The sequence below is a fragment of the Chelmon rostratus genome, chromosome 21, assembly GCF_017976325.1.
Source record: "Chelmon rostratus isolate fCheRos1 chromosome 21, fCheRos1.pri, whole genome shotgun sequence".
Classification (NCBI taxonomy): Eukaryota; Metazoa; Chordata; class Actinopteri; order Chaetodontiformes; family Chaetodontidae; genus Chelmon; species Chelmon rostratus.
This window is the reverse complement of record NC_055678.1, coordinates 16,505,986-16,519,711: the sequence shown is the minus strand read 5'-3', so window position 1 is coordinate 16,519,711 and position 13,726 is coordinate 16,505,986. Positions and strand designations below refer to the sequence as shown.

At 41.5% G+C, this 13,726-nt stretch overlaps 1 protein-coding gene across 1 annotated transcript in view; it reads left to right on the top strand.

Annotated features, from left to right (window-relative positions):
- Positions 1 to 2,452: 2,452 nt before the first annotated feature.
- pemt (phosphatidylethanolamine N-methyltransferase) overlaps positions 2,453 to 13,726 on the top strand; it is a 56,441-nt gene continuing 45,167 nt past the window's right edge. The window contains exons 1-2 of the mRNA XM_041962896.1: positions 2,453 to 2,871; positions 4,448 to 4,555. Of these exons, the coding sequence (XP_041818830.1) occupies positions 2,758 to 2,871; positions 4,448 to 4,555 (222 nt within the window). The 5' untranslated portion in view covers positions 2,453 to 2,757. The remainder of the gene's footprint in view (positions 2,872 to 4,447; positions 4,556 to 13,726) is intronic.

The window sequence follows — 13,726 nt, the reverse complement described above, 5'->3', positions numbered from 1 at the left end:
ATAAAGACTGGAAGCAGGGGGAAAATAACTAGCTTGGCAAAGCCTGACCACTGGCAGCTTTGATGCTCATTATTATATTTCATCTTGTTAGTTTAATCCTTACAGATGCTGAAGTGTGAGAACCACATGATGAGGTTTTATTCTGGGTTTGAAGATGGACCAGTTGCCAGGCAGGCAGGCAGCAGGGACTGCATTAAGTCACTTCTCCCAGCCAAGAACTAGTCATACATAAGCTCTGGTAAAACAGCAGACTGTCATTTTTTGCACTTTGCTGGTTGTGCTGATTTAACAAACTCCTGTGTCTCCTCTTTATGCTAAGATAGGCAAACCGGCTGTTGCCCCCAGCTTTTAGTGTTTGTTTATTATTGAGACATGAGAGCAGTATTCAAGTAAATTTTCCAAAATGTGAAACTATCCCTTGAAGTATTATATGAAATGGTCCACTGAAATATTTTACCTTCTTTTACTCACCCAGAACTCAGTGGGTGAAAGACAAGGATCTGACACAGCAGATCAGTTATGCTAAAATTACAGAGAGATGTAAAATATAATGACCAAAAAGGCGACTTTAAATGTGCAATAACTGTTTTTTTTAAAGGGCAGCGGCAACACGCTCTCTCAAAACAACTTTTAATCTGGTGCAGCCAGCTTCATTCATTTGGAAATGTGGTTTTGCCACCTGGCAAATGTAAGTCCAATATTCACTCTGTTCTAGCTCTGTTTTGGTCTCCACCAGCTCCTGAGGGAAATACAGTGTCTGTATCTTTAGCTGTATAGAGGAAGTTTATTCAACAGCCAGTTGCTCTCTGTGTCTGTCTGAACAATGGATCACAAATAGTTTCGTGATCCATTGTCAAGGTAACAGGTATGTAAGTTATATTTATACTCTCTGCAGTGACTATTTCCTCCTATATCCTTCACATTTTCACAATATCTGTTTGCTCTTAGCATGTACTGTAATCTTAATGACCGTCGTTACAGTGACCCTGAGAGCTTGTGGGTTTTACACAACCCTGGCAGGTTCAAACAGACCAGACAGGTCAAGGGTGAAGAGGCAGGCAATTGGCCGTGGCATTATCTACCCCACCCTGAAAAATAGTGTAAGCAATAGAAACTAATTTCTAAACTCATTTAGAGAACAGCCCATGTCAATACAAAGAGCCTGAACACAATAATAGCTGAAAAAAAAACAGTCTCTTCACAAACTTTGAGTGACTCTGGTGAGTTTTTTGTGGGAAACAATGAGGATTATGCAAAGGATAAAACATGGCTTTTTGTTGTATTATTTATTTATTTCTGTTTCAGTGTATATTACTCATGCAGTTTGCATCTGGGGGTGGCAGGAGTTTAAGCAGCAGGAGAAAGTGAAGAAGATGTAGTAGAACTGAAGGAGCACGAAGGAAGGAAGTATGGAGGAGAGAGTCTCAATTACTGCCATAATCTTCACCTGCTGGCTGCATGTCATGCCTGCTTTATTCGACATGATGAAGTTCTCAGCTCAGACACCTTGCAGGATGATGAACGGACAGTATACTCAGTCAGGGAGCTGCGAGGCTTTAGGCGCTCGCTCTGTTTCTCCCTCCACATGGGGTGTCTTCTACTTAACTGATTGACTCCAAACAAACCGCAGGGGGTGGAGGATGAGAGGGGAGGAGAGGAGAGGACGACTAAAAGGAAGCAAGAGAATGGATGGAAAACAGAAAAACAAGACAGGGAAGGACTAGAGGAGAAAAAATAATACAGGAAATGAGAATGGTGAAAGAGGAAAAAGCTGGTATGATGGAGGAAAAGGATGAACACATCAAAATAGACGAGTGGAAATAGGAATGAAGAGGGAAGGTAAACAGAAGAAGAAGAGAACAGAGAAAAAAGAGTGTTCTACTGAGATGGAAGTAAATAGAAAATTGAGAACAGTAAAAAGAATGAGAAATGAGGCTGGAAAAAAAACAACAGAGAACAGAGAGAACAAAGGAGTCAAGGACAGAAAAGTAGGGAACAGGAAGAAAAAGAGGAGAAGAGAAAATGAAGGAGGAGAAGACAAGACTAAATAAAGAAAGGAGTGAGGATGGAAAGGAAGAGAACAGGAAGAACAAACGAAACGGGATGAGGAAAGAGGAGAAAATAGAAAAGAGGGGCAAAGAAACAAGGAGGGAGAGAGAACAGAAACTGTACAAATAGATGCAGAAAAGACAGGGAGATATTTTTAGATGTTTGTTTTTTAGCTTGTCATGGATGAAAATACAAAAAAAAACCTCACAGTTCTTGCAGTATTTATTTACACTACACCACAGATTGAGCATTTAGTTTTGATTTTATGCTCACAAATTTAACGACTGAAAAGATGTATCTTAAATATAATAAATATATAATTCAAGTCTTTCCAGCCAGCAGGTGTCGCTGTAGAGCAACAGACTATTAATTTAGAGCAAAGAAGAAAAGTAACGCAGGAAGAAATGGAGCCCTGCAGGTTTTCACGGGTAGCAGCTGGTCCAAAAATTAAAGAATCAGGTCTTTTCTGAGCGACAATAGGGACTGCTTGTGTGAGGTGCCAATCGCATACTTAAATCCAGCGCAGGGAAGTTATGAACTACATTTCCCAGAATGCACTGAAAGGGGTTACGGGTCATTAGGACATGTGTGTTTCTCCACAGCAACTGCACCTTTCTGCCCCCGAAGACTAACAACCTTTGCACTCAACATTGTGCATATTTCGTCATCTCCCGCACACATAGATACGTGTCTGACAGCGGTCACTGCATGTGTATGAGCGACAGCGACACAGCCGCTGCTCACAACAATAATCCTGCGGGAAATCAGCATCCTGCGCTGCTGGACTGCTGCGGAGGACTCAACAACGTCGATTACTCCAAGGTAAAACCGAAACTGTTGAATACGAAGCGCTTCTGCGTGTGTAGCTTTGACATGAGTCGGCGTAACTGCTCAGCGAAAGTCCCGGTTTGACCGAACGGACGCGTGGGCTTCGTAGCTGCGCTGCTGACGGCCGAGAAACATCCGGCGGAGTCGCCTCTTCAAAATAAAAGCATAGTTTCCTGCAAGCCCACAGCACACAAACGTTGACTCCACGCAAACTTTGAACTTGGTTAAACTACCATTGGTTTTGTAGCTTGTAAAGAGAGAGAGAGAGAGAAAACATAGCATGTGCCACCTATTTTTCAAACCATTTCCTGCTTATTCTCATGTCTTTAAACTGTATATCTGATGATGTCATGTTTTTTGACACTAAGACTGATCATTGAGAGCCACCTCTCCTGGCCTGCAGCATCACAATGTGTCAGTTACGCAGTTCATTTTCCAGTGATTGCATTCTGTTTTGTTGTTTCCCTGCTTTTTTGGAATTGCGTCGTACGTGTGGCTGTAACCTTTGTGGCCACAGCACTGTGATATAAAACACGTAACAGACTCAAAACAAACTCAGGGCATTGGCCTAAAAGGCCTGCTTTGTTGCTCTTTATCTCTGGTGCCAACAGGCATGAGCTTGAAAACCACACAGAGCGCCCCAGTGTGTGACAGAGGAGGAATGAGTCCATGCTGATCCACCTCACATCAGCTATTCAGATACATTTTTATGCAATGTACCATGCTTGACTTTTAGAAAGCCCAAGTTTTTTTGTTCACAATGAAAATATTGTATGACAGCCTGTTACTGTGATTTGATACAGCAGTACAAGAGCTGTTGTATCATGCAGTAATTGGTCAATCCAGACATTTAGTCAAGAACATGGTCAAATCATAGTAAATGTTACTTAGGAGCAACGTGTAGTCTGTGTTTTGAAGATTAAAAATTATTTTGAAAAATCAAAATGATTAAGAACACGCAGCAGCTCTCTATCCTTCAACATCCAACTAAAATGTGTCTGTAAGCCACATGGGAAATAATAACAATAATAATTGTACAAAAGGCTTCTCCAGACCAGTTGAGTAAGTCTGAGTCCAGACTCAGGTCTTACAGCCTGTATGCAATCTGTAGGTGTAGGTGCATTTCCATCCACATTTTTCATGTATATTTTCTATCTGTGCACAAAAGGAAAATGCACAACCAAAAACATCCACTTGTTCTTCAAATTGATGAAACAAACATAAACGATATATTTCCATAATTTTTTCTGAATGGTTTTCCACAGTTTTAAGGTTTGACTCTTAATTACGTTATCTCATTGCGTCCTCGTCTTCTGCAAATGTTTAATGGCTTATTAATAAATAATTAATATGCATTTTCTTTTGCAGGCTTTCTGAATATTCATTTCGAATTTGTGCAAAATTTGGATGGAAACCTGACTAGTTTCCATTCCTGTGCAGACCTCTGATGATATTTAACACCTTTTTAGAACTAGTAATGGAAGACGGTATTAAAAGCCACATATAACCATTCAGCTGTCAATTAAATTCACTTTTTAAAGTGCCATAAATTGTCGGCTGTTTCTTTCAGATGGACTTGACTCCAATGGAAGAACTCCTGAAACACATCAACTTTCGTGACTCCAGCTTTTGTATTGCTGTGATCGCCATCATTTTCAACCCTTTCTTCTGGAATTTGGTAAGAACTGCTGTCGATCATATGTATTGTAGCTACTAAGACATCTTGAATAGCCACATGTATACTTAATCCAAAACTTTGTCAGCTCTTGTTCTCTGATTGGGTTTTGATTGGATACAAGCAAATTTAAGTATACTGTTTGAAACTGTATAGGCAGCTGAGCATGTCCTCACCCTTTTCTTGCCAGCTTGGGGGCTCATTTGTCACCAGACTTCTGTGAGTTTCTTGAGACAGTCTAACTGTGCAGTATTTTCAATTCAATTTCATTTTTTTTGGCTGGAACAAACAATAGCAAAACTCTGACTATTGTTCATGGCTGTGAGTAATCAGCAGTTATCACAACAAGCTCATCAGTGAATCAATGTTTGTGTTTATCAACTGACAGCATGCATTCTTGGCAGTGGTGCTTTGGCCTTGGCCAAGTGCCCACAGCTGATTCATTGATGATCCTGCGATACCGAATTGGACATTGTGTGCGACTCAGCTGGATAGCCAGACTGGGCAGAAATTCAATTGCTTCTCTTAAAACAGAAATTGAGCAACAAAGGCCAAAATGAGCTAAAATCCGAATCAGTATTGTTAATATTAATGTGGGTCCTCCAGTCTGTCAGTCAGTTGTACCATCATGGCTAATCCCAGAACCGGAAGATGATCTGTGTATACTCAATAGAAACAAAGGAAAGAAATCAGGAGATATAGATGAGGAAGTTAAGTCTCATCTGCAACAAGAACTGAGTTTGTATCCACATTTATACAGATGGATCAAAGGATCCTGAGGGTGGGACAATGAATTAAGAATTAAAAACGGACATAGAATTTCGGCTCAAATGCCAGTGTTCACAGCAGAGATGCTGGCAATATTATTGGCACTGTGGTGGGTAGAGAACAATAAACCAACCATCTTGGTCATGTGAAGTGATTCATCAGCTTTAATTAAGACAAGAGAAATCAAGTCCAAGTCCAGACCCGATGTACTGAAAGAGATTTATCGAACAGAAGAGGACAGAATTCACAAAGCAGTATATGAGGTGACTTTTATTTGTGTACCAGAACACGTGGAGGGAAAACGAGGAAGCAGATTACTTGGCTAAGAACAGCACTCATGAGGATAAGGTAAAAATTGCCCGACACTATGGACTGTCAGAATACACTTCAATCATAAGCAAGTCAGTCAAAGAAATGTGGCAGAATATGAAAAAGAAAGGAAGGGGAAGTCTTACTGGACAGTACTGAAAACAGAAAAGATTCAGTCATACAGTCCAAGTTACGTCTTCCTTAGTGATGTGGTGTGCTGAGTGAATCATGCCAGCACTTCAGTCCAATTATTCTTGGAGCTTTACATAATATAGCAATTAAGATGAAGTAGCTGCGTAAGAAAAATCCTCTCTACCTGTGTTTCTCGCCCACTTTCTTTATGCAGTACTTCTGTCGTACATGGCCGGAGTTTGAGATTGATTGTAATGTAGTTGGTCATAATTAAGAGTGTACAATTTAAAGTGTTTTAAGCACTAACGAGACAAAGAAAAATAGTGAATTAAATAACAAAATGTAAAAATTAACATGAGGTTTAACAGATATACTACAATTTAGCAATTCTCATGTGCTCTATCAGTGTCCTTTTACTTATGAAGTTAACTACATGTTATAATGACTGGATTTCAAAAGGCTGGAGGACTATTGGCCAAAATTGGTGTAATTTACTCGCTGCTTCTGGAATTATTCTCACTGCTTCAAAGGTGGATGTTTCATTTCCAGAATGCCATTTAACCAACCTTTACTCGTGTGACCAGTGACTCATCTACTGTCACACTGGTACAGCCCAGCAGGATGCATCCTCATCGCACAGTTGCTCTCTCCTTACAAAAAGAGAAGCCAATTATTTACACTTAAGTCAATGCTGCTGAGGTGCTCTCGGCCCTGCACATGATTCCAAATCACCCTTTTTGTGCATGTTGCTTTTGGCTGTAAGTGGCTGTAATGGGGGTTGTTCTGGCGAACAGCATTAGGACTGATGGAACTTACTTAGAGAATAAAATATCTTTTCATCCCGTCTGTTTAAGCTACAGTGTTGTGTTTCTACAAGGTGGGAATGTTGGGCATAGTATTTCATTTGATTTGATATACCTACCATATTTTAAAAGGTAAAGAAATAGAAACACATATGTGATGGATGCCTGTATGCTAGAAATAAACGGCGTTCCATTCCATCTATTGCTGATGTTTCTGATCACGTGTCTGTCGCCTGGGCTCAGAGAGCTGCTGATGGGATTTTGAGAAGACGTGTATCTCATTTGAGAGCTAACTTGCACCTTTGTGTCTGTGCACCTAGTCCAAAAAACATGTTCATTTATGCCGACGACACTTCGATGAAACGTAGTGGTAAAGTATGCTTCATTCGCTTGTTTCACGGGACATCTATGTGCTGCAGTGCTACGCTGGTGCCTTGCTGCTCAAAGTGTTAAGGTTGAGCTGAGTTTGATGAGCACAAGAAGTTTTGACTTGAATCGAATAATCACCTTTGCCCCTTTAGCTGCTAAATGTTTCTTGTTTATCAGAGCTTTTCTACCAAAAACAGCTGCCTGCTGAGTCTGGGAATAATGCTGATGAAAGGGATGAGACTGAACCAAAATAGCAAAGCTGCAGAGCCTTAAAATACCAAAGCAGTCGGCTAAGAACTGCAAAAACGCTCTGCAGACTCAGGTAATAATTCTGTTTGGGCTTGTCACTATAAACGACACCTTTCACACAGTCCTTTGACACGTTGTTCATAAAGGAATAAAAACCAGCAAACTGATTTTTGGTCTCTGGGGAGCGACAAGCTGCAAGTTGGTACGCTTTTAAGTTGCTATAATAAACCTGTTAGCAAACAGTTGCTCATGTCGGCATCCAGCATAAGCAAAGCGACATTAGCATTCATTTGGAGTCATTTGTTTTGTGCATGCAAGTCAGATATTCACTCTCCTTTTTTGCTCTGTTTTGGTCGCCACCGACTCCTGAGGGAAATACCTGGCTCTGCAGCTAAAAGCAGAAGCTAGTGGCTACCTGCTGGCTGGTAGTGCACAGAGAGTTTATCAGTGCTTTTTACGAAAACCGTCTGCCTGCTGAAACAAAATATTCAAGTTGTGGGCTTTAAAAACAAAACAATAAGATAAAATGCAATCTGAAAAATAATGATCAGATTAATCAGTAATGAAAATAACCGCTACTTGCAGAAATCAACACTTTTACACCGGAGGGACAGTGTATCCCAGAAACCTGAGAATCACTGAGCTGTGTCTGGTGAGGATCGTGCTTTATTTAAAACGCTCCTGTCGACACACATTCAGACTTCCTCAAGGCTGCCTAGATGGCTCTTTGAATGAGGAAGTGTAATGTCTTTCTCCACCTTTTTCCACCTGTGCTCCCGTCCCTTCACAGATCATCTGGCGAGTGAAGAGGAAGCTTCATTTCTTTTGCAGGTAGCAGTGTGGGGTGCACGTGGCCCTGTTAGTCATGTACTTGTGATAAAAGATGGGTTGATAAGAACGTGGAAGCTCCCGAGAGTCTGAATGAGAGTTGCTTCGCGGTATGAAACAACCCAGCAGTCTCACCCAGTAATTAAGTTGTGGTATAACATGTATGCAGCCCTGCTAAGAGGCAGCCTGTGTGTTAGGTCATGTTGTGTTTTTGGGTGGTTTTAGTACACTCTAAAAGATAAGTACTTTTTTCTGGTGCTCATTCACAGGGAGCTTCGAGGTCAGGGTCAGACTGAAGTGGTGGAAATTTGATGACTTGCTTCCATCAGTCTTTCCCAACCTTTTTTGGCCTGAGACTCAGATTTGACCCCAAATAATTTCTTTGCACTTGCATTCTTTTCTAATGACTAATAGGATTTTTTGAGATTAGTTAGTAAGAAATCTGCAAGCGCCCACGATGCTGCTTGAGGGTCTGAAAGCACAATATGTTGTCACTGATGCTCACTTGAACTCACCTTCTTCTTGAAGTCAGAGGGAGTAGTCGCGAGCGCACGTCTCAACTTATCTGTCAAGTCTGTCCTGAGACTTTGACAGCTCAAACTAAATGCTTGCAAAGGGAACCATACATTTTCTGGTCAGCTGCCAGATCCGTGGTGGTCACATCACAGCTGAATGGGTCAACCACCCAGTCAAACCCATCTCACCTCCTTCCAGTACAGTACAACTTTGCTATTTACCAAGTTGTGTCAGAGTGCAGTCTTGTGAAGGTAAAGACTGGTGCATCATGCTGTAATTCAGTTTCTTTTTAGCAAGTTTTTCTTTTGAAAAAATCTAACTTAATTGAGAGTTAGTTTGATTTAAATGAATTTTATATTTACTAAAATCAGGCAAACCCACATAGTGCTCCAACCTCAAGGCTGGGGAAACATCTATGTACTGATGTATGGATCTTTTTTTTTATATTTAGACATTTAATATCAGTGAATAGACTGGCTTTTAATACAAAAAAGCTTCAGGTTATGAATCTCAGTCTGGAGGCACCAGTCTGAAGGAGGCATGCTGTTGAATACTGTGTACGAGTACATGATGTGAACTCTCAAAGAACATCTCATAACTGCTGGAACAGCTGGAACCAATGAGAAAGTCTCTTCCTGCTTAATATCCTAGTTTTGTGTATAGGGTCTACATTACTCCAATTTCTGGTTGTTAAACCTTGCAACGTTGTTGTTACGGGGCCACAGTCCATGGTGTCGTGCTGCTCCTCTACTCAAGCCGACCCCAAATCCAGTTGCACAAGCACTGCACCCGCTGACAGCGTATGTGTCGCAGCAGTGGCTCATAGAAACCATGGCTCGCACTGCCCAGTGCCATCGCAGACTGCCCATGTTTTCCCAAAATGTCCCTTAGGCCAGACTGCACATGCATTCAGCTCAGGCTGAACCGTACCGTGAGGTACCGTGGCTGGTGTGCCCCGCAAAGCTTGCTTCTGTTGTCCCTGTCGCAAGTTTGGCACAAATACTGACAGAAATTTAGTTTTTAACAAGCAAGATTTTAGTATTTGGAAGCCTGCAGTTAAAAAGACAAGCATGCATCTAGTCAGTGCCCTTTGAGGAGTACTATACCCTGGTTGCAAGTAAAGCAAATGTAGGTAACTAGGGAGACCATAGCAAGCCTCCAAGGGTCCACCTTAATGGTACTTACTTACTAATAACTTTGGAAAAGTAGTGAAGGTCCTTGCAGTTAATGAGCTTCCACTTTGTGGCAGTCTGGAGAGCTGGAGGTGGATTTCTCTGCCGGCCTGAAGGATGAAATTTGAATGAAATTAATAGTCGTATTACTCAAAATGCAAAATATACATCCAGACAGATACAAAGAAAAATAATAGTCACACTGGCTAATTCTTTACTTGAGGTCTAAGGTGAATATAACAACACAGAAGCTGAAGCTTACAGGTAGTGGATGCTGTGACAGACTGAAATTCTTGTTGCAAAAGATGTTCACCTTTCCACCATTTGCAAGCCTTTCCTGAGCTCCATCGTCTCTTAGTAACCTCCCTTGTGAGTGGAGTGTCATCTGCAGCATGCAAGAGCTCTTTCTCCACTTTCTCTTGTGTCCTTACCTCCTTCTGCCGCGCTATGTTACATGACAAAACAAGAACTTTGGTGACACTTGCTGGATTTGGATGAGTTTGTTAGGTTTGTTGCACACAGAAACAGAACAGTGATGCTGTAATAGGTTGCTGATAGACGAAGCCATGTTTTGTGTGAGATGAAAAAGGTTTTGAGTCACAGACCTCTAAAAAAAACAACGGCCTAAAAAAGCTGCTGTAAGATAATATGAGCAAACACTCTGGAAGACAATAACAAATCATCATGTTCATGTAATAATAGATAATGTACATGAGGTACATAGAGTTGTAATTTATAAAGATTATCTTCTTGAACATTACCTACATAAGTGAGTTTATTTTCTGGTTCAGTCAAGGATAAGACCCCATTAGACTTTTGCCAGTGGAACCATGGTAAAGGGTTGACCTAGAAAAACACTTCATCACCGGGACACTCTGCAGCGTTCGATGACCAATCGTCATGTCTTACCGCTCCCTCAATCGAAGCGGTCTAATACCGGACCTGCTGTAGGTGGCCTACATGGTGACTCATCTCCAGACTAGAGTTGAATCTCTGAAAGCCACTGGAAGAGCAAGATGTACTTTGCCACACAGATCCGCCTGTCAGCCGGCACGGCGCTGTCATTAAGCTCTGATTCAGGTTGCAGACTGCTGCACCTGCTGATGCTAATCGCACCTGTGCACTGATTTCAGGGGTGTCATCAGGTGCTGATGATGTAATTACCTCCCACTATGTGCGCTGGTGACGAGTTGTGCGTCAAGCCCTATTCTTGCTTTTATGTGTGCGTCCCATCGTATTTATTTATATTAACACCTCTGACAGTCCAAATACAGCGCCAACAGTCTCTACAGGATACTTCCAGTTCGTGACTGCTGTGTGACAATGGGTATAATTAGTGTCAGGGTTGCTATTGATTATGGTCACTGATCATTTAAGTTCTTACATCCTGGGAGCAAAATTAGTACAAATCCAACAGAATTCCAATGAGGAAAATAAATGAGTCACTGCACAAGAAGAGGCATCTAAATGTTGGGTCAGTCATTTGGAGTTGAATTGAATGGGCTGAATTATTCTTCATTATTTATTCTTTAGAGTTCATTGCTGTGTTTTTTGTAGGAAAAAAAATCAATGATTCATGAGATAGGATTTAACTGTGAATATAGAAAAACCTTGTAAAGTCATATAAAGAAATGCTTTGTAGTATTGTCAATGCACTAACCCGACTTAAAATCATGTTTTGTGATATCAATATCAATATATGTCACGTTTCTGTGATATACGTTATGATAGACAGTGTTGTATTTGCATGTAAGCACTGTGCCTGACTGCCTTATCTCTGATTGATGCTCTGTTGCACAGAGATTACGTGAACATGCAGAGATGCTGACCAGTGCTCACAGTATTTCTCTCAGGCTGCATGCAGCCACAAAATCCTCCACCAATAAGGTGCACCTAACCTGAGAGGCAAAATAAAGTCGGCACATGCTGCTGCTTTTAGGCTTATTGCTCGGAGCACAATGAAGCAACTGAACGCGGCGCAGAACATATCAGTGTGCACGCTTCTTTTTCCTGGTCTGGATCTGGCCAGCTGAACAGTGAGAAAACACTGATTTTGAAAAAAGGGAGACGGACATGATTCGCTTGAACAATATACGGTTATACCAAGCCGTACGAGAGAGGAGAGGAAATATAATAGAAACTTAAGATAAAGGTAAGGTTGTTGACATGACAGAGTCGGCTGAGAACTCGTCCGTTGGCTGCTCCTAACCGAACACTCGACACGCAGCTACTACCATCCCGCAGGTGGTGTAATTCTCTTGTCATGTTTTCCTAATACATAACACTTCCCGTGTGCCAAAAATATCCCCATCACTGGTTATGCACAGCCACACGGGTAGACAGAATAGGCAGTCACACGCGGCACTGAAGGCCACTTCCACCAAAAGGCTGAAAATAAGTTAATGTGTTCTCATACAAATGGTTCATAGTATTCGTAACAGCTGTCCGGTCATCTTCCCTGTGCACCTCCTCCTCTGCAGCTCTTCATCTCATTTGTTTTTCTCACTTCACTTCTGCACCATTTTTCTGACTTGCCCCCCCCCCCACTGGTTTCTCCCTTCAGTTTTTTCCTGCAGCTCTCACCTACAATGGTTTTGTCACAGGGAGGCTTAGTGAATCACACAGTGGTAATTTTCTCTTTTTCTCATATCGCTAGGCCTCCATCTGCCCTCTGGCCGCTTCCCGATGATCTCCAATTCTTTTCTTTCCTGTCATGTCATCGTTAGCCTCTCTCCATCCTTGCTGACTGACCTGGTCCTCCGCCATCGTTGTGTCACAATCTGTATGTGTATTAAAAATGACTGTTTTGTTAGTCTTTATGAGGTGTAATTAAAACCAAATTTGTTGAAGCATGTGTAAGGCTGGACCTCTTTTCTAGCAAACATCCTCTGATCCACAGGAAGAGCTGTGTTACGTTAATGTCAACACTGACCCTTACCCAAAGTTAAACACCAAAGCAAAGCTCTGGAACTGAGTATGGAACCTCAGCGCTTTTTGAGTACTGACCGAAATGTGTTGGTAGAACAGCAAGTTAATCAGAGCAGCATCACGCTCAGTCAGCCAATCAGCAGCCGGACAGAAATGCAAATCTGTTATAAATGGACATGGTTACTCTCTGTTTTAATGTCAAAGTTTTGAAAATCTCAATTTCTGGCTCAGTGGACTCGGCCTGCAGCCACATGGCCCTTTATGAAAGAATTTAGAGTCTGTGTCTCTGCTGCAATGACAAGTCAGAATGTCTGCTGTGAAGGTCTGTAAGTCCACACAGTCTAGAAATAGGTCAGCACTGTCAAGAGTATTTTTTTTATTAATGCCAATGTGGCTGGGCCTTTGTGTACTCACTCTTTGATAATAAGTTTGCTCATTTTAAACTGTTTTGTTGAGACAAAACTCTTATACTACTGCTTGTGCTGCGACACCGTTAAACACGTGCATTTGCCTGATTTTGTTAAAACAAGAGCCAAAAAACGATTTTGCAGAAATAATTGTTTTGGTATTGATGATCCACACCCTACGTATTGCCAAAGGTGTTGCCAAAATCAAGACTAGCAAGGAGCAGCTAGGTAGATCACTCTGTGCTGCATGACATTGTTTTTGTGACGTAATTATGCTCTCTATCTGACTTTATTATGCAAGACAGCCGCATGGTTTGTTTATCAGGGAGCATGTTTTCATTTTGCTTTTGTAACTGATGTTGTTTTCAGTCTTTATCTCAATGATTTCTTGTAGCGGTCTCTGTAAATGATCAGCTGCTTACAAAGGGCTGCCTGTGCGCAGAGGATAGCACTGAGAAGCTTCACCTCTAACCCCTAGCTTGTACTTACTGAGCTCATGCTGCACCTTTGCTTTATTTTTAAGAGTCGGCCTGTCCCGTGTCCTTAAAAGTTCAATAAATAATGAATCATTCCAAATGGGGCGTTGTACGTGTCAACACTGATCTGCATTAGGTTCACTTTATCAGCTAAAACGAGGAATGAGGTTTTCTCACACTAAATTGTCAGGAGGTTTTCAGCAGCTTCTGCACCGTA